The 27,141-nt window shown below is 37.2% G+C and overlaps 4 protein-coding genes and 2 long non-coding RNA genes across 6 annotated transcripts; 3 read left to right on the forward strand and 3 right to left on the reverse strand.

Moving 5' to 3' along the window:
• Positions 1-1,001: 1,001 nt before the first annotated feature.
• On the reverse strand, positions 1,002-4,081 carry LOC147865677 (transmembrane emp24 domain-containing protein p24delta3-like). The gene is made up of 4 exons (XM_087318547.1): positions 3,411-4,081; positions 1,597-1,806; positions 1,442-1,518; positions 1,002-1,326 (listed from the first exon to the last, which is right to left on the reverse strand). The coding sequence occupies exons 1-4, from the start codon at positions 3,612-3,614 to the stop codon at positions 1,182-1,184; spliced, it is 636 nt and encodes a 211-aa protein (XP_087174673.1). The 5' UTR covers positions 3,615-4,081; the 3' UTR covers positions 1,002-1,181.
• A 2,313-nt stretch (positions 4,082-6,394) lies between these two features.
• LOC147865678 (pentatricopeptide repeat-containing protein At2g33680-like) lies at positions 6,395-8,329 on the forward strand. The gene has a single exon (XM_087318676.1). The coding sequence runs from the start codon at positions 6,395-6,397 to the stop codon at positions 8,327-8,329; it is 1,935 nt and encodes a 644-aa protein (XP_087174802.1).
• A 1,188-nt stretch (positions 8,330-9,517) lies between these two features.
• On the reverse strand, positions 9,518-13,926 carry LOC147865679 (pentatricopeptide repeat-containing protein At5g27110-like). The gene is made up of 2 exons (XM_087318548.1): positions 12,635-13,926; positions 9,518-12,544 (listed from the first exon to the last, which is right to left on the reverse strand). The coding sequence occupies exons 1-2, from the start codon at positions 12,789-12,791 to the stop codon at positions 9,804-9,806; spliced, it is 2,898 nt and encodes a 965-aa protein (XP_087174674.1). The 5' UTR covers positions 12,792-13,926; the 3' UTR covers positions 9,518-9,803.
• Positions 13,927-19,745: 5,819 nt separating this feature from the next.
• Positions 19,746-19,980, reverse strand: LOC147865680 (uncharacterized). Its single transcript, XR_015529675.1, has 2 exons — positions 19,903-19,980; positions 19,746-19,835 (listed from the first exon to the last, which is right to left on the reverse strand). It is a non-coding gene; the product is annotated as an uncharacterized LOC147865680 (long non-coding RNA).
• Positions 19,981-20,143: 163 nt separating this feature from the next.
• Positions 20,144-25,330, forward strand: LOC147865681 (NEP1-interacting protein 1-like). The gene is made up of 5 exons (XM_087318549.1): positions 20,144-20,961; positions 22,592-22,755; positions 23,006-23,089; positions 24,270-24,443; positions 24,786-25,330. Exons 1-5 carry the CDS (start codon positions 20,631-20,633, stop codon positions 24,906-24,908), a joined length of 876 nt encoding a protein of 291 aa, XP_087174675.1. The 5' UTR covers positions 20,144-20,630; the 3' UTR covers positions 24,909-25,330.
• LOC147865682 (uncharacterized) lies at positions 23,096-23,619 on the forward strand. The gene is made up of 2 exons (XR_015529674.1): positions 23,096-23,426; positions 23,479-23,619. It is a non-coding gene; the product is annotated as an uncharacterized LOC147865682 (long non-coding RNA).
• Positions 25,331-27,141: the final 1,811 nt, after the last annotated feature.

A 27,141-nucleotide genomic window follows, 5' to 3' on the forward strand; every position in this document is an offset into this window, starting at 1 on the left:
TAATAATGAAAGGATAAAAAAGGAAGTAAATGGAGACTAAAATACATTACTCCAAAGAAACCACAATGGTCAAACATTCTTTTTCATTAATCTCAAGAGTAATTTCAGCATCGTCAAACTGGTACAATTGAAATTCAAGTGGATGCCACTATCCATTGTCTCCTATAAATAACAAGACACACCTAAAGTGCAATTAGCCTCTACCTGAAGGATGAAGGGCTTGGCTAGGTTAGCAAGAACCAAAGTCCTTGGCTAGATGTAGGTTCTTGTTTGACATTTTCAAATGCCTCAATTGCACCTCCATGTAAATGGTTGATTCTTTTGTGTAACTTTTGTGTGAGGCAACATAATGCTAGAATAACTCTTGATGATATTGCGATAAAAAATTTCAACCACATGAAGTACACGATAATAAATAGAATCTGTCCACCCTCTTGCTTCCATTAAAATAACCAGAATTACTAATTTTATTTGGTTTGGTAGTCTTGTCTGCCTGGATATATTATGCACAATGTTATAGATCTTAACTAGGGTTTTGCTTAAAAAGTCTCAAAACCAGAATTTCAGGCTCTTGATGAGCATCAATAATGAATTTTCTTATTGCTTTGTTGAATAATCACGTTTCCTAGCCTCATATATCCATCATATCCTTATTTTTGTTCTCCACAACCATGCCATGTTTTAGCAACTTCTTTAAACTTCGCTGTAAAACCTTAACATAATGCTTTTAGGCTTTGCTTCATCCTCACCTCATAGGCAAGACTAAATCCTTCAGTACATTTAGTTCAAAGATAACTTTTCTAGAACCATAGTTGTATGTTCAACATCTAGTTAGACCATGCCTTCCACGATTATTGTCGTAATGTTTTGGGTATGGCTCAATATGGAAAACAATTTCAGAGAAACTTATAACAAAGAAGGGGTATAATTATATTATTTATTATGCATAATATGCATATCCAGTGAAGACTTCAGTTTTTTTAAGTCTCCAAGAGATGCAATGTAGGAATTCCAATAGACCATTAGGATTTAGGTAGCTGAAGTTGCTTTTTCATTTCTTAACAACATACCATACAGACATGTAGTGATGTATGAAAATGGCCAAACAGTTTGTGACCATCATGGCCAATGACACTTTTCATGGCAACAAATGGACAAGAAAAAGAAAACCATCCACAATCCTATAATAGTTTATTCTTCGTAAAGAAGCTCTTTAGGTACCATAGCTGTAAAGCTGCCACTATCAAGCATATCGAGAGTGATGATATGCTGAACCATGACATTCGAGAATTGGTAACCTCATTGACGTGCCGCATCTTTTCCTCCCTGAAGTAAATTTAAGACAACGAATTATTATGACTTTTTTTACTATCAGTAAAAGAATCGATGCCAAAATGCTGGATAGACAGTCCCTGAGACATGGGAAATACAATGTTTTTACCTATCTCTCAGGTACAGCATATTATCATGAATAGTCCTCACTTCAGTTGCCAATTTAATCAGTTCAAGCTCAACGCCCTGTAACGCCAAAAACAAATTATGAACCAATATCCACCACAGTAAAACAATGAGAAAAGGATGTTAAAGTTACTATACCTCAATCTTCTCTCGTTTTGCAACACTATCCCAGTCTTTAGCTGCAATGCCAGTTTTCCAATCCAAATCAACAGTCACTCTGTCTTCTTTTGTGGCATTGGGTATCCAGAAACATGCTGTGTAATCACCTGCCTCGTTGGCAGTGAATGCGAATTCTCCTTCACTTACACGTTCTTGAGAATGCACTGTACCACCATAGGGGGTTGTTACCTATCAACAAAATCTCTCTCTCTCTCTCTCTCTCTCTCTCTCTCTCTCTCTCTCTCTCTCTCTCTCTCTCTCTCTAACAAGGCTGCAAAAGAAGAACCGTATGGAAAAAACTCATGCAAGACCTTATGTTTCTACTCCTATATGCCAATGATGTGTTTATTCTCTTATACTTTGGATGATATGCAACACTTACGAGGAAACATTTTGTCAAATAAGCGGTCTAACTCCTAATGTGAACAAAGCAAAAATGATCGCTATAAAGACAATATGACCAAGACACTACCCCATTTTTACATACAAGGGAAAACCAATTGGTGCAAAGCTTCAAATACCCTGTTATTAATGTCCCATCGACAAATAAATGGAATGTATACTATTAGTCTAGACTTCAAGAAGGTTGGGATAGTTATTATATGTTTGAGAAACACGCAACCATTGTCTTACTCAAGGATGGAAAGTGAGATTGATGTTATTCAATCCTATGGTTGTCCAAGTATTGCTTTACGGAGTGGAAGTATGGGGTAGCATTATCTCACGTAGTATGTAGAATGAAATAGAGAAAATTCAAGAATTGTTTTTATGTAGACAATTGGGCATTGAATCCTCAACATCCTATCATTTCGTGCTATTAGAAACAGGTGCTCAGCCCATAGAGGTACTCGCCATTCAAAGATATACAAGTATATCACAAAAGTCAAGAATATGCCTGATCACAAATTGCCAAAACTAGCTTGAAATATAGGATGTAAGATGGAAAAAACTAATAAGAGCAAAATTCTCTCATCTGTCTAGTTGCTTGACATTATGAAATGGTTTAAAAGATGTGAGAAAAAGTCTATTGGAACTCTAAGGTAATGCTATGGCGTATGTGATCCTCGAGGATAGCTGACTAAAGGAACTAAGGATGAAGTAGCAACATGCTAAATTGTCAAAATTGGAATAGTACATTGCAAATGTTAGCCTTAATACAAGGTAAAAAACATCAGAACATATCCAACCATATCTTACTATCCCCATGAACCTTGGCTCTTGGAGAGCTTCACCACTTCTTCAAACTCAGTCACAAAAGTTAGGTTGAAGATATGCAAGGTGCGTAATGAAAACCAACAGCAGGATGAGTATCACTTACTTTCTTGCATGCTCAGCATATAAAGTAATTCACAAGAATTCTGATAACTTGTTAGGCGGGCATTATAATTCAAATTTCATTCAAATCTTCACCAAGACGGGTGAGCACATATGTCCATGCATTATTCTGACATACAGTTATTATGAAGTAGTAGTAACCCCCCATTTGAGAAAGCAGTCAATGACCAGGAAGAAGACCAAACCTTCAAGTGATACAATGCCCCTTAATAGTAAGGGTATAATGACAGTACTGGCAGAAAAACAAAAACAATATAAAGATCATAATGCTAAAAACAATGGTCAGGAAACCACAATCGCATATACTACAATAACCCATAATACTAGAAATAAAAGTAGGAAACCCGAAAGTTTCATATATCAGATTGCCTTCCTAATGTTAGAACAAACATTGTTTGTATGTTCATAAATAAATAAAAACATTAACGCAAAAGTTAAGTAAAAGAGGACGCACTAACCCTAGCAGAGATATTCGGAGTGGTGTCAGAGATCACATGGTATTTGGCAAGGACAACGCCCTTGAGGTTGAGCTCTTCTGAGAAGCATTTGCTATCAGAAGCATCGATATCAAAACGGATACAGGAGACGATAATACTGAAAAGAAAAATTGCAGCGGCCATGGCCCACATGGTTATTAGAAAAAATCTCATCGCTCTAGCCATAGCCTACCCCCCTGCAAACCTTAATTTTGGAGTCTGATACGATTACCACTTTCTCAAAGCCCTAAATTCGTGCCTCGGGTCCCATGAAAAGATGAATCACTTCCTAAGACCACTAATTTCGTCGGAAAAAAAACCTAACTTCTGTGTCTAATGAGATGAAAAAGATGGCCAAGTTCCTGAAAACCCTAATTCCTGCTCTGAATTGATGAATCCACTGCCAAAAGCCCTAATTTCTGCCTCTGATGAGATGATCCACTAACTGAAAACCCTACGTTTTACTTGGGAGGAGATGAGCCTCCATTGATGAGATGAACAGGATTAGCCCTAAATTCTGCCCTTGAATGAGATGAACAGCATGCCCCACATCCTGAGAAACCCTAATTTCAGTGTTTGACAGATGCAAGCTCTCATGGGTCTCAGCCTCGGAATCTCTTTAAATGCATGGGAAATAGTTTCGTTATTTTACAAAATTGTTCCTCTCAACTAATCTCAATCAATCAAAGTGTCGACATTTCATCAATGAACGGAGACACGGATAATGTAATAAATTATAGGGAAAAGTACCAGAAAGTTCGTCTATTTACCAGAATACCCCTGGAAGTTCCAAATTTACCAAACTACCCCTATGTCCAAAAAAATAGACTTTATAAAATAATTATACACTCAAATCTACAAGCCCTATTTACCAGAATACCCTTCAAACACAAATTTCTTTACTTAAGCGATTCTTTGGGTTATTTGTAGCTAACAGTGTAGTCTTTCTTTTCTTTCTTGTTCGTTGGGTTGATCAATCGTCTTCACCATCAAGATATGGAGTTACCTTGTGCATTATTAGATATTTTATTGAGTCGATAGATATATTTGATTTTGTGGATATTTTTGGAATTACAGGTTTTGTAGACGGATCAAAATTAACATGTAATTATTACATTTCAATAATTAATTTTGGTTTGCAAGTATTTTTTAAATTGAGGAGATTTAGTTGTGATTGCATTTTACTAACAAAATTTAGTGTAAAATCATCAAACTTGGTTTGGCATTTTAATAGAAAAGTGTTATGTAAGATTTCGTTTAAAATGACATTTTGGCCGCAAATTGTTTGTGAATCCGCAAATTCATGGAATTTGGCTTCAAAATGGCATCCCAATGGTAAAATTTGGTGTGCAATCAAATGTTTTGGTTTTAAGATTAAGTTTTGGTCACTTCAATCACAAAATTTGGTTTTATGGGATTAAGGCAGTGTAACTCGGTGCAAATTCATAGATTTGGATTTTAAGGTGACCTTTCAATATAATTTTGATAATTTAGTTCGATTTATGATGTATTTTGAAAAATAAAAGTGGTATAAATTGGTCAAAATAGGTATATAGTAACATTATGGTAAATAAGGTTAGATTTAAGGGTACTCTAGTAAATAAGGCTTGTAGATTTGAGTGTATAATTACTTTATAAAGTGTATTTTTTTGGACATAGGGGGTAGTTTAGTAAATTTGGAACTTCCCGAGGAATTCTGGTAAATAAACGAACTTCCAACGGTATCCTGGTACTTTTCCCTAAATTATAATTTATATACGATATATTGCACACAAAATGAATCTCTGTACATATGTGATATAAGTTTAAGTTTGAAGTTGTTGTTCTTCATTTGTTTCTTGGATATTTTGGTATAACTCTAGGAGTGGATGTCCTTCTCCCCCAAATTGAATTCAATCTACAGCTATCTGGGTTTGTTTCGAGGAATGAAGAAGGAGAGTAGAGAGAGAGGGAGGGAGATCCGAGAGGGAGAGAGAATGAACGAACTAATAATGTATGCCGTGATTCCTCACATAGAAGGAGAACAAGTGTAGTATGACTCAAAACTTCCATCTCCTAGTATGAAAATTTAACTCACATTACCCCTCCTAGTCGCATAACCCTAACCCCTTCAGCTTTATGCTCTAAAAGCAATGCAACAAGCTTATGGGGGAATTATTTAACCTTTGTCTTTCACTCTCAAACCTCGATGCCTGAGATGACATGTGCCCTATATGGCTTCCTCACATTCATTGCAAAACAAGAGTTGCGGCTCTATGGTTGTTACAAGCATACACGTGGTTGCATGTGTAACATGCAATTACGAGCCAATGAAGAATAGAATCGACAATTGAATGAACCTTTGATCTTGAGCATTATGGTTTTGGATGCAAAACGTTGTCTAGGCACAATACTAATGGGCAAAGGGTTATGTAAATGGATAAAGTAATATTGTGCACATGGCCCTTGCTATCCATTTTTTATTAGGTGATGGTTGCTTATGTTTAGAATGAACAATCTTGATCTAGGGTTGGTGTCTTGGACCTCTATGTGGTAACGTGGAACATATGGAACATTCCTAGTTCTTCGAGTGACTTCATTTGTCACAGCTCAAGGAATATTCATCAAGGCAAGAGAACTTCGACTTACCCTTACATATGTTTATCGATTACAATCATCATAGAGTAATATTGGTCAGTATTAAGTGATTAGGTGATCACACGAGTGATACCGGGAGGCACTGAGGGTTTGCCCGAGCAAGTTGATCATGGACCACGACTCTAAGGCATATTCATTAATTTGGGTAAGGAAACTACGCCTCGGCATTACATTTGTCGATTTCATTCAACGTAGAGTAATTCTAGTTAATATTGGGAGCCATTGGGTAGTTAGTTTGTGTTGCCCACATGAGAGGTTAATGTCGATTGGACATTTACAAGATTATTGAATGATTCATCTCCATGATGAAAGTGAAGACAATTCAAAGAATGGGGCACTCCTCTCCTCATAGAGACAGCTTCATAGCCAGGCTACGAGCATGTACAGAGTCCAGAGATATTGACGAAGGTTCTCACATACATAGAGAGATTTCCAGCCATGGTTTCCTCTATAAGGACCTTCTTCTTGGTGCAATGTTGGTCCATTTCTATGCAAGATGTGGCTCTCTTGATGCATCACAACATGTATTTGATACCCTTTTGTATAGAAACGTGGTAGGATGGAATGCCCTAATGACAGGGTATGCAAAATCTGAAGGACATGGTATGAATGTCCTTAAATGCTTTGATCAAATGAAGCAAGAAGGCATATGTCCTGATGCCATCAGCCGTGTATGTACCTTGAAAGCGTGTGGTAGCATAAGGAATGTTGAAAAAGGGCAAGAAATACATGTCGGAATCATAGGAAGTGCTTCTCTGGAGAAGAAAAACTCTATTCTTGGGAGTGCCTTGATGGATATGTATGCTAAATGTGGTATCCTTAGCAAGGCAAAGCATGTATTTGATGAGCTTTATGTCTGGGATGTGGTCTCGTGGACCACTCTTATGTCCACCTATGTGGCACATGGATATGGTGAAGAAGCTCTCGTGTTTTTTGAACATATGAAGCTTCAAGGTATCTGCCCTGATGTGGTCACATTCGTTTGTGCTTTGAAAGCTTGTAGAAACATTGGAAACATAAACAAAGGATGTGAAATCCATATTGAGCTGGAAAGAAAGGGGCTTCTAAGAAATAACCTTATTCTCGCAAGTAGTTTGGTTGATATGTATGCCAAATGTGGTGCACTTGCCAAAGCTAAGCATGTATTTGATGAGCTTCATAATCGAAACCTTGTGTTGTGGAATGCGTTGATGACTGGATATGTTGAACATGGGTTTTCAGAAGAGACCCTGGAGTGTATGAAAACTATGCAATGTGAAGGCATTCGTCCTGATTTGGTCTCATTCATTTGTGGCCTCAAAGCTTGTGGTAATAACGGAGCCATAGATAAGGGTGGAGAATTGCACGCTGAAGTTGCTAGATGTGGCTTGCTAGAAAGAGACCCAACAATTAATTGTGCACTTGTGGATATGTATGCCAAATGTAGCTTCCTTGAACGAGCTCACGAAGTATTCCATACCTTGATATTACCTCAAGATGTGGTATTATGGACAGCACTAATCGCCGGGTATGCCGAGAATGGGCATGCAGTGGAAGCTCTCCAATGTTTTGAAAAGATGCAGAAATGCGAAGTTTCTCCTAATGCTTTAACATTTATGTATAGTTTGAGAGCTTGTTGTGACAGTGGGGCTATGGATAAGGGGTATCAAATGCATGCTGAAATTGAAAGGAAGGGACTTTTGGGAAGAGAAATGGCTCTTAACCACAACCTGATAGCGATGTATGCAAAATGTGGTATGCTTACTGTAGCACAGCACATATTTGATAAACTTCCGGTTCGAGATTTGGTGGTATGGACACCACTTATCATTGGGTATGCTCAAATCGGACAAAGCCAAAATGTTTTCTATATCTTTGACCAAATGCAAGAAGAAGGTATAAAACCAGATGCGATTACATTTGTTAGTATTCTTAATGCATGTAGTCGAACATTTTCATCCGAGAAGAGCCACACATACTTTGAGGCTATGAGCAAAAGATATGGCATTATTCCGACAGTTGAGCATCATTGTTGTATGGTGGATCTTTATAGTCGGGCTGGTCAACTGGATGAGGCCATTGAGATTATCCGAAAGATGCCAATTTCTCCTAATCTTGGATTGTGGCATGCATTTTTAAGTGCATGCACCAATTGGGGGAATGCATTCCTTGGAAAACACGCCTTTGAACATGCAAGATCTTTGGATGATAAGGATGCTGCCACTTTCGTCCTAATGTCTCACATCCAAGAAATGGAATTACAAGCTCAAAGAGCAAGCTCATAACATCTTGATCTTAGACCAAATGGAAGAAGAAGGTATGAAGCCAGATGCGTTTACATTTGTTAGTATTCGTAATGCATGCAATCGAACATTTTCATCCGAGAAGAACCACACATACTTCGTGGTTATAATCAAAAGGCATGTCATTATTCTGAGATTCGAACATCATTACTATATGGTTGAACTTCTTCTTGGGGCCAGGCAACTTGATGAGGACATTGAAATTGTAAGAAAAGATGCCAGTTTCTCCTACTCTTGGAGCGTGGCATGCTTTTTTCAGTGCATGTTTGCATTCTTTGGAAAGCATGCCTTTGAACATGCAAGATCTTTGGATGATAAGGATGCCACCCTCTTTCTTCCTATTGTCTCACATACAAGAAATGGAAAGACCAGCTCAAAGAGCAAGATCATGCCATCTTGAAGCTCTCATCAGAAATTTGCGTGAACACACAGCTGATATTTCAATGTTGCATGCACACATCTCAAGTGTTGGGCATTGTTTGAAAATGCTCAAACATCTAAAAAGGATGCTAACTTCGTGAAGACGTTAGCTATGTATGCCCAAAGCCACACTCGATGATGTAGTGCAACACTCGATGCAAACTCATTATAGGTACTGATTCTGTATTTCAGGATCAAGTGATTATGATCTCTTGACAGGCACTAGTGACATGGCTAGTACAGTTGAAAGTCCTCAAACTTGAATACAATATATAGCAAACATGAACTCTAATAAGCACACTATTGAGAAGATTTCAACTAGATATCAATGTAAGAAGTTACAAAAGAAACAAAAAAAATAGCATGCAAAAACACGATAATACGAGGAACAAACACCATCTCCAACTCAACACCAAAACAATGTATCTGTGGTCCATGAACCAAACAAGGCCGCCTTCACAATGTTAAAAATGCCATCGTAAGCCATGCAGAATTTCCTTGCAAATCTAACTTTATTGGGTATGTTATATATTTTCTCTTATGGTTGATTTAATGAGAGGATATGAATAACCAAACTGATACCAGTTAGCAAGATGCCACAGGAGTCACAAGTTCGATGTTACAAAAGTTAGCTTCACTACAAAGCTTCTTGCAATCTAACCTTCATCTCTTAACATATGGTGCAGTGCAAATATGGTTTTCTGAAGCAATTTTCCACAACCCATGGAAGGAAAACAAAGCTTCGTTGTAAAAAAAATCATGTTAGATTACCCCAATGCTTCATAACATAAGCTTCACGTCGGGGTGCATTGCTATATTTAGGATATCAGCTACGCTGGTGTTCAGACTACAAAAAGGCTAAGGTTGGGTGGTTAATCTCCAATGGCAGAGAGCAGGATGAATAATCTACTTAAAGATGGACAAGATATACATCCAAACAGCAACATCTTGTGACCATATTCATGAAGCTTTATTTGGAATCTTTGCTTCAATGAATCCAGCAAAATAAACAGATTTTTTAACACATACATACAGATTACAGTGTTATGATGTTATTAACATTCTGGTTATGATGCTCTTCATGTAGTTTCTTTCCATCGTAAATTAAATCTTCGAGCTCAATTATCCAATCTATCTGAGGCACATGCCCTCCTCTGATGAGATGATATAATCTATTCACTTTCTGACAGGTCTCCTTTTCGTTATACCAAGAGCTCCTCTCTACAATGACCTCCTGTACCTCAATATCTTCAATCGAAGGTAATCCAGGCTTCATCTTCTCAGTAATTGCACGTTTTTGCATTGCTCTAACTTTATCCGCATCTTGTATCATGTCCAAATCAGTATAGATTTTTGCCATTAATGCATAAACTGAGGCATCATCTTGGTTCAACTCCACAAGCTTCTCAAAGCAATAATTTCCTAGTTCCACACTTCCATACAATCCACTGCTTGTTAGTAAAGATGTCCAAACTATGGCATCAGGTTCACAAGGCATTGCTTCCATGAAATTTATAGCCTCTTTGAGGAGACCTGAGTTACCAAGAAGATCAATGATGCAACTATAATGCTCAATGCATGGTGAAATGCCATGCTTTTCAGTCATCAATAAAAACCAATGGCGAGCTTCTTCAACAAGCCCAGCTTGCCTGCAGGCACCCAAAACTCCAAGAAAAATTTCACTGTTTGGCTTTAATCCTTGGTCTTGCAAGACTTCCAAACACTGCCTAGCCTTGTTATAGTTTCCAACACGAGCATGCCCTGAAATTATTGCACTCCATGATACCACATCTTGATTCGGTGATTGTCTAAATACATGGTCTGCATCATCTAGACCCCCACACTTTGCATACATATCAATAAGAGAGTTGCTGACAGAAATACTCTTATCAAATCCACTTTGCATGATCTGATAGTGTAATAATCTTCCTTCTTTCATAGATTCTGCAATACAGCAAGCTTTTAATGCACATATAAATGATACTCTTATTGGTTTTATACCATCTTTACACATTTTTTTCCAAAGATCAAGGGCAGAACTAGCATTATCATGATATATGTAGGCGGTAAGCATTGTATCCCAGGACACAACATTTCTATCTGGCAGTGCGTCAAACACCTTATGCGCCTCTCCTAAGCTCCCACACTTTGCATACATATCAATGATGGCATTGGTAACTACCAAATCCATATTGAGTCCATTTACAATGATTTGATCATGCATCAGCCTGCCTTGTTTTAGGGCTCCCATTTTGCTGCATGCACTCAAGATGCACAAATATGTAACACTGTCTGCCTCTATATTCTCACTGTGCATCTCATAGAGTAGTTTGAGTGCACAAGTGATACGTTCAAATTGAGCATAGCCAGAAATCATAACTCCCCAAGAAACCACAACCCGTTTATCCAACTTATTGAACACTGCTCTTGCTTCCTCTAAACTTCCACATTTTATGTACATGTCTATTAGTGCATTTCCCACAATCACATCAGATTTCAGACCTTTCCTTATAATTTGATCATGTATCAATCTGCCTTCTTGTATGGCGACAATGCTCCCACAAGCTTTCAAAATGCTCAGGAATGTGATTTTATCTGGCTCAATCCCTTTCTTCACCATCTTTGAAAATAGTTCGAGGGCATTATGGCTCTTTCCATGCTGCACAGAACCTGCTATTATTGAACCCCAAGACACCATATCTGAGTACTGCAAACTGTCAAATAAAATCTCTGCATCCTCAAGGCTTCCACATTTTGAATACATGTCAAGAAGGGCATTTCCAGTGATCAATTCATCGCCATAACCTCGCCTGACAATATGCCCATGTAGCAGCCTGCCTTCTTGTAAGATGCCCATGATGCCACATGCTTTTACTAAACAAGATAATGTAAGGAGGTCTGGCTTGATGCCACCCTGCACCATTTTCATGTAAAGCTCTAGAGCCACCTCACAGTAATTATGCTGAACATACCCTGCAATGACTGCCCCCCATGAAACTGCATTTTTAGTTTCCATTTCATGGAAGACTCTTAGCATTGTTTCTAAGTTACCACATTTTGCATGCATGTCAATTAGACTGTTTCCAACCACAATATCTGACTGAAATTTGCAGAACATAACCTGAATATGGACGAGACTTCCATGTGTAGACGCCTTAACTTTAGCACATGCTCTGAACACTGAAGAAAGTACAAATTTATCAGGTTTCAAACCCTCTTGTTTCATCTGTTCATAGAGCCTTAAAGCAGAAACACCATCTCCATGTTGCACATAGCCTGTAATAATTGACCCCCAAGATACAACATTTTTTTCCGGTAACTTGTCAAAGAGATATTGTGCCTCTCCTAGACATCCAGACTTTGAGTACATATCAATAAGGGTACTTATCAATACAACATTGCTTGCTATGCCAGTTCGCATGATTTGGTGATGTGATTGCATGACCATTACTAAGCTTTCCAGGTTCATGCATGCTTTCAAGACACCTAGAAACACTACTGTATTAGGAGATATGCCCTTTTCTTGCATTTCGTCAAATAAATCAAGAGCTTGAATATTGTGTTGATGGATTGCACATCCCGATATTATAGTGCCCCACGAAATGATATCTGGACAAGCCAGTTTTTTGAAGACCTTCCAAGCATCATCAATGTTATTGCATTTTACATACATGTGAACCAAGATGTTACTGAAGCTCGGCGTAATTTCGAGCTTTCTTCGCAATACCTCTGCATGTATCAGCCTGGCCCATATGATGGACTGTACTGATATGCATGCTTTCAAAAGATTGAAGACAGTGATCTGGTCAGGAATGACACCTTTTTGCTGCATACAATAGAAGCACTCCAAAGCCTTATCATATTCACCTGATGAGACGTGTGCCTCTATGATACCATTTTTTGCAAGCAAACTAGGTTGAAGAAGATCAGAAAACCTGCCTTTTGCTTCATGTAAAGAAGTGGCAAATGTGCAAGCAAACTTCTCTCTTACTGTGATATTGACTGTTATCCTGCTGCAAACCATAGAACCACCCCAATGACTCCTGATATTCAGGTGGTGTTACCATGTGCCTGTATGTGTCAGCCCAGACATACAAACAAAGGATCCAAAAAAGGTATGTCTGCGAGCAATATTTTCCTTACAATGTCATTGAATATTATCCTGTTACATACCATGGAACCGCTCTATGATGTTCACTTGATGAGGTTTGTGCATGTATGATAGGCAAATAAATTAGATTGAAGAAGGGCCAAAACTGGTATGTATGCAAGCCTTACTTGCAATTTAGTGTTATCTTGTTGCATACCGTAGACGCACTTCAAATCCTTCTCATATTCGCCTGATTAGACATGTGGTTACATGTACTATGGCGGAATTCTAGACGTATACACTAAAATAAAGAAGCTCACTGAAAATATCCTTTTTTGCTTTATAAGGGGAGCCAAACGTGGCATCTCTGCAGGCAAACTACTCTCTCTCGATGCAATCCTGCTGCATTGCACATCATACAAAGGACTCCAAACTCTTCTCATATCTACCCCATACGCAATTCAAAGCTTTCTCAATGGTTAATGAGGCTCACTGAACTTGTCTTTTTTGCTCATGCGATGACCCAAAAAGAGCAGGTATGCAAGCAGAATGCCTTCCTGATGTGTACCATAAAAGTATTCCAAGGTCTTCTCCTAACCACCTGATGAGACATGCGGATGTATGATGGCATCCCTGACATATAAATTTGGTTTAACAAGCTCAATAAACATGTTCTTTTTTCCTTCATGTAAGGACATAAAAGGAGCGTGATGTGCAAGCAAGATGAACCATAAAAACATTAGGTCAAAGAAGGACATTGAACGCGCCCTTCCTTTGCTTCATTCTAAGGACACAAAGGTAACTCATTTCTGTAAGAAACATGCCCAATCCATACACATAGAATTAGGTCAAACAAGCTCAGGAAACTGGATCTCTTTTGCTTCATGTAAGGAAAGCAAAGTGTGGCGATTTCTACAAGCAGCCATGATTCCTTTCTGTGTCCCTTCGAGGGCTATCAAGCTAGTGATGACCACAGGCAGTAATTCTTGATAAAGTGATGCATATTTAGAGATAAAGAAACTCCTTTTTCAGTATTGGTATGAGATCAACGGGATTTACCGACCTGATGGGGGGGATTCTTCGTGAGACATAGTTCCTCCTCCTGTCCTGGGCAGAGCCGCCTTCATTTCTTTAGCTTTGGAATTGAACAGTTTTTCTTTGTAGATATGTATACATTACTATTTGGATTGGACAGTTCTTCTAAGGCTCTCTCATTCATCATCCCCCTCTTTGTCTTGGAAGATATGGTCACTTCACTTCACTTCATTGTTGAAAATGTGGGGCAAACCAATCTCTAACTATTGAAGCATTTACACTAGAGACTCGTACAGAAACTCTCCCTCACAAACTTGTTCGGAGCAAAAAAAATGTACATTGTTTGTGAGTCGTTTTCCCGATGTCCCAACACTTCAATGTGAGGCAGAACTCGATAAGGAATAAAGAGAAATGTACAAAGTGTCAATCAAACACAAGTGCTTCAAAGCGTCAAATATAAAGAGTGTCAATTGTTAAGATAAAGAGCTCAACCACCCACACCTACCTTATGTACATATGGACATTGGAGACACACACACACACACACCCCTTGGGCCATGGGTGTGTTAAAACCAACCATTCACTTAATGAATGGGAGATACCTTTCCATTGAATGAAGTAAATATCTTAAATACTCGACATTACTATATTGTTCCTAACTTCTATGTGTACTTGCATAAAAGTTCTATGTAAACCCAAGTCCCTTCTCTTGTATAAAGTGTTCTCTATTGTTCCATATCAATATTTGTTCTCTCTCTCTCTCTCTCTCTCTCTCTCTCTCTCTCTCTCTCACGCACGCACACACACGCATTTGGTCTTATGGGCAATTTTGGCCTCTTAAAATACATTCAACTCTCATATATCGCAATAGGTCTCATGTGGATGTTAAAAATATATCTCTCACATGCAATTACTAATGAAATTCTAAGCCAAGGGCCATTACAATGGGCATTGCAACTACTAATCACCAAATATAGCCATATCCATGAGGTACATATATGAAACCTACTACGCAATATCGTAAAGACCACGACTTGCTTCCATGCCTCTAAAATAATAGTTGTGAGGATGTGGGCACCTTTGTCGATAGAGTGTTAATATGTTTTCTATACTTGGGGTGGTTTCTATTTCATTGATACTAAAATCCTTTGCTAAAAGTGCACTATTTGTTGAACCATAATACATTTTGAGCATTTAAATGATCAATGACCATCAATAACATGACATACCAACCTTCTTCGTAGTATAACAATTAACTCTACCCAATGTTCTGTTCTTATGCACAAACCTTTTATGGGTTCTTGTGAACCTCGACAAATGAAATGTCAACGCTGTTTACCTTTTCTAGGTTGGCAGAAAACTATTGTTTCTTAGAAACCATGGGGTCACCGCAACAAAATGATGGGAATTGTCTATAGTTCCATGTGACGGTCCTACTCTACTTTGTCTACACGATGGGAACGTGTAAGTTGTTATGAGTCAACTCCATGAGATAAGGCAATTCAAGAGTTTATGTACACAATGGTTAATAATGAGAGCTTCACTCATAGGGAGCAAGTCACATTACAACTCCATATGGTAGACACAATTACAAGTGTTCGCAAGATGTCTCAACGCGATAAGAATGAGTCATGGGTGAGTGATTGTTCGTGCCTACTTGAAAGAGCTTTTATGTAAAATTATTTGAAGGTACACTAAAAAATCTAAAATATGCCTATATTTCCTACCCATATGACTATATTGTCCTAGAGAAGATATTTGCAACCCTTGATTATTAATGTTGATCAATAGTTATACAATATACTTAATAAGGCACAACTAAATAGATGCTTGACTTATACAAGACTCGATCACAATCTCAGCACTTCATTGAAGAGCAACAAGGTGAGAAATCACGACACCGCCAAGCTTCCATGAAGCCTACACTAAAGTCAATCAAGTTGTGTGGAATCAATGAACATCATTGGGCTTTGCATTCTCTTTGGAAAAACGATGTTGTCTCCTAGAGTAGCAAAAGGCACAACGACAAAGTTTACATGTGCAACATTGCAAAGTGGTGTGGATCAAGAGGATCCTCGACGATGGTAGCATCCCAAATGGTGGCTTGGTACATTCTACTACGATTAACCTTTGTTGCATTGAACTAGCATGAAACTCGGTGTCCCATGTGCTCATGAAGCAGATTGAAGAGCATTACCACTACACATGAGAGTGTATCATAACTAGAAATGTTGATTTCCAACATATCTTAATCGACTGACAAGTAACATATTTATTTATCAAGTGGCTCAATCAAATCCTTGTTTAATCTTAGTGATATCCAAATAGCACAATTTTGGGTGTTCCACGTGTGCATGAAGCATGTTGAGGTGCATTACTACTACATTTGAGGGTGTATCATGTCTAGAGACGTTAATTTCCAACATATCCAGGATTGACTGATAAATGACAAAATTATTAACCAATGCATTTAAACACATTTTGAATCATGGTTTCCCCAAAGGGGCTAATGTGACTCATACTTTGGAAAGTTGCAATTCCAATGATCACTATGAAATTCTAAGGGGTTGTCTTCCTTGCAATGGCCTCGATGGCAAAGATCATGTCATACTTGAGCACATAAAAGTACTTACCTCTCCCTCTATGCAATTGTGGAAGCATCAATTGTTTCTTAAGTTAAACTGTCATTAATCCATACCAAATTGATACACAAAATACGAAACATGCTTGTCATGATTAAATAAATAGTTACTAGATAAGAAACATGTGAGGTATCTCAACTAAATAGATAAATGGCCAAGTCAAAAAACATATATATCTCAATTTATTAAAAAAATCTACATGGACGAAAATGGCTCTTAGTGGAGACAAAGGGGAGAGAATGGTGACCAAAAGGTAGCACCCAATGGCCCCTTTTACACGACAGCTTTTGCTTTTTTTTGCAAGTGGAAACCATAAAAGGGTCTGTTTTAGATTACAATTCCACTGCCACCTAATAAAAGGGTATCTTAATCTATTTATTCTCATAGAAATATATTTTCTAGTTCTTTACATTATAGACCAAAATAAGAGCTACATGGTTATGCTAGAGATTATTGTCGAATCACAATGGTGTGACAACATTAAGATTGTCCCTAATAATTATTATATTTTAGATGATAACATAATGGCTAGAGTTTTAACTTGTACATCCAAATTGTCGTGGGTCTAAGTTCCCTAAAACCTACAACATTCTGGATGTTTATCCCTAAGTTATGACATAATGGATATAATTCATGATAATAAAGCATGTTAATGATTTTATCATTAGCATTGACTTTTATAAGGATGTTTGTTGATTGTTCAACAAACTTGGCAAGGTTGTCAACTAAAAACACATTCATAACTCAATAATTGACTTACATGTTCGTTGGAATAAATGAAAACCACTTTAAGAATGATTTCTTTGGATCATCCTCGGTTCAATGGTCAAACTAAACAAATCAATCAATTTGATGAGGATACGATTCAAGTATATGTCACAAAGAAGCCTAGAAAATGGGATCCATATCTCCCTTTTATTAGAGTTTGCATATGATAACACTAGGCATACATGGATGGGATACAATCATTTCACGTTAATGTATGAATTTTAAACGTCAATACTTAATCGATGTTAAATGTCATCAAGATGAATTAAAGACCATGCAAGTTTTTCCAAGGATATATAAGAAATGTTACAAAAATGCGCAATATATTGTTAATAGTGATCAATATAGAGCAATTATGGGTTTTGACGACAATATATTAATAATTAAAGATTTTCAACTCACCAAGATTAATCTTACGAGCCTATTCTCAAACTAAACAAAAGCGAGGGTTAAAGTTTAAATGGTTCGATTGAACTATACCACGAAGCCACTTGTGAGAAAGAGCACATTCTTGAATCTACCTTCCACGATTATGATATTTCATTGCAAAGGTGCAATGTTTTTTATATATGGAAGTATGATAAGTGCATAGTCATATCAATATGTATTGCGAATCAATTCTAATTGTTTAAGGGTAGGATAAGTGGACAATTGATTGTCCTAGGACTTGGGGACCTGTGGAACTCGGGAGAGTCTAGGAGTTAGTGTCAACTATATATCTAGAGGAAATCGATTATCTTAGAACTCAAGACAAACCCATAAGTGCCGAGGACAAATGAAATCATGTGGCGGCATGGAAGCCTAAGAATTAAACTATATATAAAGGGAACTAACAAGACATTTAAAACGCATAGTTGAGACATAGCCATCGAGGCAAAAATATGTCATGTATTCGAATCCATTGATTGACTTGTCTTCCAAGGCAACTAAGGCCTTATTTTATGGTATGGGAAGGCTGATGGAGTTTGAGATGTGGCTCTTGTCCTTGCCTCAAGGGTGTCTAATGTAGTTAAGCGCCCAAATTCTTTCCTTAATCGTGCATCATTGCAACAATATGGTGATTGATATTCACACACACAAACATGCATATGCATATAGCTACACACACACACACACAATGTACATTATACATCACATGTATGTATACGTACGAGTAAACGATATACGTCATACAAGTGATGATAACGGAGATAAATATCAGAAACACTTTATAAAGTGAAAGTGGTGAGATGGATGGATATATATTTATAAAGGGGCATAGCTTCCAAGATGCAATGCACATACAAAGGAAGTCACAACAACACACATACAAATATAGATAGCGAGATATGAATACAGATACATGCGAGGGCACAGATACACGATCCACGGAACACATGGAGGCGGCGAGACACAGGAATGCATGGGGAGAGAGGCGCACACACACATAGTGAAGGAAGGATTAAGAGACTATGGATAAATAGATAGATAGATAGATGGATAGGCACATTGATAGATAGATAGATACATAGTTAGATACCCAAAGGAGGACCAAGTCTATAGGGGGGGGAGGTCTCCCAACATAAAAAAACCAGGTTTTCTTGGGTACTAGTTTCCTAAAGGGAAAGAGAGAGAGAGAAAGAAATGCCCACAGACACACCCACATGTGTATATATATACACATATGTAACACATATGTACATTATACATACATACATACATTAAGTTATATAACACATAAATAGGATACATTACATAAGTTATAAAATACATCCCATTTCCTACCCTGTCTGTCTGTCTGTCTGTCTGTCTGTTCCATGGCTTTCTAGGGTTTGTGTCTTTGTAGATTTATTTTGTGCTTCTCTTTCTCTGTCTCTCTGTTCCCACAAGAACCCCTATTCTCCTCCCATTATTATTATGTTTCATCCTTCAAACGAACAAATCACTCTCCCGTTTCTCCAATTACCCTAATTCCTGTTTCCTGTTTCCTGTTCCCTGTTCCTCCTCCCTCCTCCACATATATATTCATCACTCCCAAAACCCTAACCCTTCTTGCTTCTTCTCTCTATTTCTTTAATTTTACATGGATTAGCATAACCCTAATCTTTGTTTCTTCTCTATATATTCCCACCCTTCTTCATACACGAAAAAAACCCTATGATCCAAACTGTTTCTTCTCCGTTTCCATCCCCAACCCTAATCTTGTTTCTTCTCTTTTTTCTAGTCATACACGGAAAGCCCGCCCTACTTCTGTTCTGTTTCTGCTCTATCATGCACCATAAACCCTAAACTGTTTCGCGTGTCTCTATATTTCTACAGTTATACATCGGAAGACCTAATCTGTTTCTTTTCTATATTACTCTTACCCTCCTCTTTCATCCTAATACACGAAAACCTAATCCATTGTTCGATCACATTCGTCTGTTTACACTCTCATGCGCAAACGGCCCTATCCTGTTTATTCTCTCCATCAACAGAGGGGAAAACTGTAATATCTTGTGCTTCTTTTCTTGTAACAATACAGGGAAAACCCTGATTAACTCTATCTCTCTGTCTTTTCTTCTTCCCGAATACAGGGAAAACCCAAAGCCCCCTTTTTTTTCTGTTTCTTGGCTTGATACAAGGAAAACTCTAAATCTAATATATATGTCGTCCTATTTTCCTCTTCTTTTACCCTAATATATACAAAACTCCAATTCTCTACTCCTTTATTATGTTATCCTTGAACAGAGAAACCCTAATGTGAATGCCTATTTTCTTAGACTAACCCTAATAAGTTTTCCTCCATATCCCACATCTTTTACTCTGGAAGTAGAATAATAATATAATCAATTTGCTGCATTTTCTTACACTAATGCACAGTAATATACAATAAACCCTTCACAGCTTCTTATCCGCTACCATCTTCTTTAACTTGAAACAAGAAAAACAATCTATTCTATTTTCCTCTTCTTTTTACCCTTATACGAATACATGAAATAGACCGTAGTGTGTTTCTTTTCTTCATTTTTACTCTAATTCACCGGGAAAACCCCAAATTTCCTCTTTCTTCTCTATCCCCTTTTCTCCCTAATACAGAGAAACCCTATTCTGTTTCTTCCTCCTTTCAATAATATATAGGAACCTTAATCTGTTTCTTTCACCTTATAGTAATACTCACAGGCCAATCTCCTCCCTTCTCCATTTCCCTTTTATTTTTGCCTGCAGATAGCAAAAGTTGAATTAGTAAAATATAGACAGGAAAAGTAACCCTAATAGAAAAGAGGGGAAAAAAATCTAATATACCAAGAAAATCCTAAGAGCTAGTTTCTTGTTTTTCTTTTGTTTTCTGTTGACCCATAAACCCTAAATGGGCGAGAGATCATGGACATGTCGATCATGCACCTATTTCAACAACAACGAGGGGTCAGGATCAGGGTCGATGCTCCATTCCAGGAGATGTGAAATGTGTGATTCCGAGGAGAGACACCTCATCACTCCTCATCACCATCACCATCACCATCCATCTTTCCTTTATCGTCAGCATCCTCACCCTCACAGGACCACACTCTCTGCGAGAACCCTCCACAATCTCACAAACATCAATGGGACCTCGTCCTCCTTCTCCTTATCTACCTGTACACTTCCAAGGATATTTGCTGGTGCCCTTTCGGGTGCCGTCACTGGTATGTTTGCAGTCGGTATGTGCCTCTTCTCTCAGCTTCTCTTCTTTGCCTTATCTTTTTTTTTTCTCTTAACTGTAATTCACATTTCTCTCATCGTGTGAAGTTCAAATTGTTGCCACTTTCCCATTGACATCTATGCCTTCAACATACATTGCACGGCATTCGACACCTATATACTTGTGAATATGTGTTTGCTAATATCGGTTTCTCTATGATCATATTTGTTTAATTTGATACGTTTCTTCTTGAATTTCCATGTTTTCAACATCCTTTGTAATGTATATTTTCCGTTAATAGTTTTCCTGCTATGCGGTTCAGTATGAACCAGTCTAATGCATTGCCATGTATATATAACCTCTTTGTTCAAATCAAGACTGTAAATTCTCTGGTTTCCATGTCTTAAAGTATGAAGGCAGTATGAATTGCATTGCATTTGCTAGTAATGGGTATGCCTGCTATTCCAAGTGTTTCAAAGTATACATGAACATATATAGCCACATGCGTCATAGATTTTTCCCATCACATTGAACAAATGTTTTCAAATTGGAACCAGTTCTTTACAGGATTCTATGTATTAAAGGTTTATACACATGCACACACTTATAATGGGCTTGACTACTATATGCCAAGTATATGCTACATAATATATATACATGTGTGTATCATGTTGCAATGCGCTAACAATGCATCATGATCATGCATTGTCTGATGAATCTGAATTGGTTTATGCGATGTGCTATTGATGCATCATGATCTTGCATTTGCTGATGAACTTGAATGTTGCAATGTGCTAATGATGCATCATGATCATGCATTTGCTAATAACCCTGAATGTGTTTATGCATCATGATTCAATGTGCTAGTGATGCATCATAAGCATGCATTTGCTGATGAACCTGAATCTGTTTATGCATCATGTTGCAACATACTAATGATGCATCATGATCATCCATTCGCTAATGACCCTGAATGTGTTTATTTGTCATGATGCAATGTGCAATGTGCTACTGATGCATCATTAGCATGCATTTGCTTATGAACCTGAAAGTGTTTATGCATCATGTCACAATGCGTGAATGATGCATCTTGCATTTGTTTATAATGGCTTTTTATTATGCATTGTGATGCATTTGGTAATACCGTGTTTTCTTGCTATACAAATGATTGGTCAAATTTGGGGTCCTATGTTTTCAGCATGTCATACACAGATACAGCAATCCCCTTCATTTTTACTAGTTACTATTTGATTGAGTTTATGTATGCATACATCATGTTGCAAGGCTTTAATAATAATAATCATAGGCTTTCTTGCTAGTATTTACGATTAATGAAATTGGGGCCCCTTGGTTTTCACTAGTTTCTCTAGTTACTATTTGATTGAGTTTATGTATGCATACATCATGTTGCAAGGCTTTAATTATATTAATTGTAGGCTTTCTTGCTAGTATTTATGATTAATCAAATTGGGGCTCCTTGGTTTTCACTATTTTCAATGTCGGTAAATAGAGGTACAACATCAAGTTGGATATGCAATTATGACTTTGCTAATAACAGGTGTTCCTCATAGGGCTTTTATATGATTGATGCAAGGGTTTACTAATTTCAATTTTGTCCTTCTTCTGTTCCAAATTCGTGGATACAACAGTGGGAGCATTCACGGGGGCAGTTACTGGGGCTTTAGCTGGCCGAGCAACAGAAAGCGGTTTGCTGAGAGGAGCTGGTTTAGGTGCAGTTGCTGGTGCAGTACTTTCTGTTGAACTTTTAGAAGCTTCACGAGCCTATTGGTACTCAGAGCGTTCACCTTCAGTGGTACATCTCTAGCTCTATGATGTTAAAATGGCTACACAGAGATATATTCTTTCATGAGGTTATCTGTGAAATACTAAAATTTGAAAGAACTTCATTCTTTCAATGAAAGTCTTCGTTTTTGTGGGTTTTATTCATTAAAAATGTCTGGTGAATTTTTTTAATCACTTTTTTTATATTCATCTTTTTTGGGGCTTCTAGCTATTAACAAGAGATACTTTTTTTGTGGACTAATAGATTGTTTGGGTTTCAGGCAGAATTTATCGAGGATTTCCTGAATGGGAGGTTTATTCAAGACCAAGTTGCTCCTTCCACACTAAATGCAAATCATTGGCAGGTGCTTCATTTCTGTTGTTTCTCTATAGAGTATGCCTAAGTTACTATGAGATGGTTTGAAATACTTTATATTAACCTTCATAAATTCAAGTGCCTCTTGAATAATAGACTAGCTACCCTATGCGTATCTAATTTTATAACTTACTTTTAGCCTATGAACTGTTTGAAACTGTTGTCTTAATCCTACAGTAGAGGGCTAGCATTTATTCAGAGGATTAGTTCGGGATTTGGATTCTCTGATTTTGATGTCTTCACTAATTCATTAAGGAGTACTCACTTTGGAATAACTGCCTAGAAGTCGGGGGTTTTAATCGAATGCCTTGACGAGTGATACATACGTGATTTGTTAGGACCAATGAATCTGTATTTCAGTTTTGAATAACTACCAAGAAGTTTGGGTTAGGACCAATGAATCTGTATTTCAGTTTTGAATAACTGCCAGGAAGTTTGGGTCTTCAGTTGAGAACCTCCACTGGTAATTTGCAGGCTATTAGGATCAAATTCCAATGCATCTTGGCTCACAAAAAATAATTAATGAGTAAGTAAAAACAAATTAGAGTGAAGTTAATGGAAGAGTAGGCAAGAGATCTACTCCACACCCATCGGATTACCATGGCAATGGAGCAACAGATGCATACCTTATGGCGTGCATGTTCAAGAGATGTACCCTTGGTAAAAGATATGGGAAGTTAATCATAGGTATGTCCATACTATAGCCATTGATAGATACTGGATGACTGAGTGATCATCCACATGGCCATGGGTCTCTCAGTGATCTGATTCTCAATTAATGTAATGTTATGAAGTTGCAGGTTGTGTATGCATAAACATATGCTGACCTTAGTTTAGTCTTATGAAGTCTGACTAGACACTGTTTCTGCTCCATGGATTGAGATTTGGAAAACAATGTGCATGGTGAGGTATGAACTTCATAAGGATTTGGAAGTTTCAATTTTGGTAAGAGTGATGGGTCTCCTCAATTCGCTGTATATATATACAGAATAGTAACTTGTGGGTTGAATACATTGATGTCTGGCGATTTTGATTTATTAATAAGCTGGTTGCAACTTTCTCAAGCTTGACATTGTAGTTAGAATTGATATGTGCGCCTATCTTGTACTAAACGGCAAGAAAAGTGATTTGTAATGGCATTCACCTTCTCTACTTTTGTTTTCGGTTAGGTAAATATAGCAGAAATGAGTTATGAAGATTTGTATGAGATGTTTGGACCTGGGGAAGGCAGGATGAAGGGAGCTTCAGAAGCATGCATATCGGAACTACCATGGTTCATGGTTTCAGAAGCTAACTCAATGGACATGCATGGGGAGAAAGTTTCATGTACGATCTGTTTACAGGTCAGTTATATAGCCAGCCAATTGATGACAGTGTATCTCACTGGGTTTCCTTTTGTTTTGAATGTGTCTGAGGTCAATATATGCATGTAAGCATCATGTGCGTATAATGCATTATCTCGTTTGTTTTATATTGGAATCAATTAATTTGGTCCAGGTTTTCCTTTGTTTCAAAACTATATATATTAAGCTATGATATGTAGCATTTGTTTAGGAGTTTCAATATAGACTGCATGCTAATTTGGGTGTATATACTGGTTATGTTTTCCTTTGTTTTGATGTGATTTAGAACTATAATTCTTCCCCATGATGAACCGAAGCCTCTCCCTGTGGTCATGTATGCAGGAGCTACAGCTTGGAGAGATGGCTCGAAGATTGCCTCTCTGTCAGCATGTATTTCATATGTCATGTGTAGATAAATGGCTTTCAAGGCATGGTTCATGTCCTATATGCAGGAAAGACATTTGAAGCAAAGATTTAACAAACTCTTGGATATATTCTCTTTTGATACATTTTAATGTATCTTCATGCAGCCATTATCAACATTCAGGTGGGTCAAATTTGGAATATTTGGCTGGATTGTAACTTAAAAAAAGAAAGAAGAAGCCCTTGTACAGCTTTCCAAAGAACGGAGGGGGGAATTTGCTATCAACTTGTATCAAATGATTGCTTTTCCTTCCTCTATATAAAGTATTATATGTATAGGACTAGTAACAAAATCTGTTTTCCATGGCAGTATTTCATAAAACAGGTAGTTTCCCTCTGCATCCTGGGCAATTTTGCTAATTTAAAGCTGTTTCTAAGCTGGCCTCAATAATTGGCTACTGGCTAAGATAATCAGTCCTTATGTTGTCTCTGCACTTGTTTAAATTGATTTTTTTCTGAATTAACCTGGTTGCTTCCCATTTCTTATTGCTGTTTAGCGTTTACGTTTTCTCCATTCCATTTCTTTCTCTGCTGTTCATTGGCATTCAGGGCTATGCTTTCCATTTTTTGCTGCTGCAATGCCTGTTTATGGTGTAGACCATCTTTGCATTTCTATTGCTATTAGCCCTTCTATCAGTTTTAGGTCCTTACTTCCAATTTCTCTGATTCATGTTTAATGTTCTGTTATCCATTTCTTTCTATGGCCATCCCTTTCTTTATTCAGGAAGTAGTGTTTCAGCTTTTCAATTTGTGCCTGCTCTAATATTTGTTATAACCTGTGAAGGTTTAGCTCTCAATCTAGGGATTTTTTTGCGTCTAGCATTTTTCTTCTGACAGGAACACCGTAATAAGGGTTGGTTTCCCATTTCTTGCACCCCTTACGCATGCCTAAGGGTCACCAATTAGGGTTTTCCTTCAAACTTTTTACCTTCCAATATACAATCTAACTAGGAGGAGTTTGAATAGGAGAAGAAATCCAAGATAATGTGTAGATATATGATGAAAAGAGGGATTTAGTAGTACAGATTATAGATTTAGTAGCACCAAATTCCACTATAAAAGATTTATAGATTGGTTGTGTCAGCACAGATTATGTTTTAGTGCATCCAATAACTTGTGCTTTCATTAACCCATATTTTGGGGGTCCCAAATTTACAGTTTTACAAGATAAACTTGAGAAATGTAGGGTTGACCCCATGCCCAATAATATGCTCTAGGCCTACATGGAAATGTTTTCTTTTGCTTCTCGCAACTTTCTTTTGACGACTCTTTAGTTTTAACCAACTTTGATTCCTCAAATATACAAATATAATACATGATAAGGTTATTATAAATCATTATTGTTATTGTTCCGTTTATGTGTAATATTATATATGATATGAACAAGATATGGCAAGTGACACATGATTGTGGTAATGGCTTCACTATGTCTACATAAAAGTGTCAAATAATATTAGAAAGCAATCTAATTCATATTAAAACACATGTTAATACAAAACTTTATTAGTCTTGTATTTGGCTATATACTTCAATGCAGGTATGCACATTAACTGTAAAAATTTCTTCTCTTTAACTTTCTTTGTAAAACTTGGCATATAATAATGGCTATGCGCAATAAATTTAATAAATTATCATCAACATGCACTCCATGTGTTTAGACATGTTAGTCAACATTATGTGTTTTGATACGGAAATAGGTGTCAATTTCTCACTATACGAATTCCAATGTAGTAAGAGTATATTGAGAAACATCAAAAGCTCAAGTCGAGACTAATAAAACATAATAATACAATCAAGATGAGGTGGCCATTGGGCCAATATTACTATAATATTTTAAGAAAGAGATGCCTTCATTCACTAAGTGCACGTCCTTTTTTTCCTTGATGGTTGCATGTCTAACTAACAAAAATATATAAACCTTCTACATGTTTTACTATTTGAATCATGAATAAATAGGGGTAAAGAAACGTTTATTTGAACAATGTCAATCGCTTATCAATCGATCGTAACTAATTGAGCTTCAACACAAGAGTGCAGAAATCTATAATGAGCAATATAGTGTAGTTTCTAGTGCAAGCTTTATTACGACTTTGATGTTGAAAGACACAACTTTTTATATTTGATTGTATGATTGATCTTCTAGACAATAAATTATGGATATGTTTCGACTAGTGATTGGAAACAAAGACGAGCGCAATGTAAATTAACGTTGCAAACTTCTTTATGGATTCAAAGCTCAAAAGGTTCAAAAGACCATGATAATACTCAATAAGAG

Source organism: Azolla caroliniana, unplaced genomic scaffold (assembly GCF_043228905.1).
Source record: "Azolla caroliniana isolate FFs.n. ecotype wild unplaced genomic scaffold, voAzoCaro1.0.p SCAF_4, whole genome shotgun sequence".
In the NCBI taxonomy this organism is placed as follows: Eukaryota; Viridiplantae; Streptophyta; class Polypodiopsida; order Salviniales; family Salviniaceae; genus Azolla; species Azolla caroliniana.

Excerpts from the sequence above, each read along its gene's own strand:
- LOC147865677 (XM_087318547.1), bottom strand. The coding sequence starts at position 3,614 with ATGGCTAGAGCGATGAGATTTTTTCTAATAACCATGTGGGCCATGGCC. Across the intron at positions 1,807-3,410 it reads CTCCGAATATCTCTGCTAGG|GTAACAACCCCCTATGGTGG; the intron begins GTTAGTGCGTCC and ends TTTTGTTGATAG. Across the intron at positions 1,519-1,596 it reads CAAAACGAGAGAAGATTGAG|GGCGTTGAGCTTGAACTGAT; the intron begins GTATAGTAACTT and ends TTGGCGTTACAG.
- LOC147865678 (XM_087318676.1), top strand. The coding sequence starts at position 6,395 with ATGGGGCACTCCTCTCCTCATAGAGACAGCTTCATAGCCAGGCTACGA.
- LOC147865679 (XM_087318548.1), bottom strand. The coding sequence starts at position 12,791 with ATGGTTTGCAGCAGGATAACAGTCAATATCACAGTAAGAGAGAAGTTT. Across the intron at positions 12,545-12,634 it reads AGAGGCACACGTCTCATCAG|CATGCATATCAGTACAGTCC; the intron begins GTGAATATGATA and ends ATCTTTTGAAAG.
- LOC147865681 (XM_087318549.1), top strand. The coding sequence starts at position 20,631 with ATGGGCGAGAGATCATGGACATGTCGATCATGCACCTATTTCAACAAC. Across the intron at positions 20,962-22,591 it reads CACTGGTATGTTTGCAGTCG|TGGGAGCATTCACGGGGGCA; the intron begins GTATGTGCCTCT and ends TGGATACAACAG. Across the intron at positions 22,756-23,005 it reads CAGAGCGTTCACCTTCAGTG|GCAGAATTTATCGAGGATTT; the intron begins GTACATCTCTAG and ends TTTGGGTTTCAG.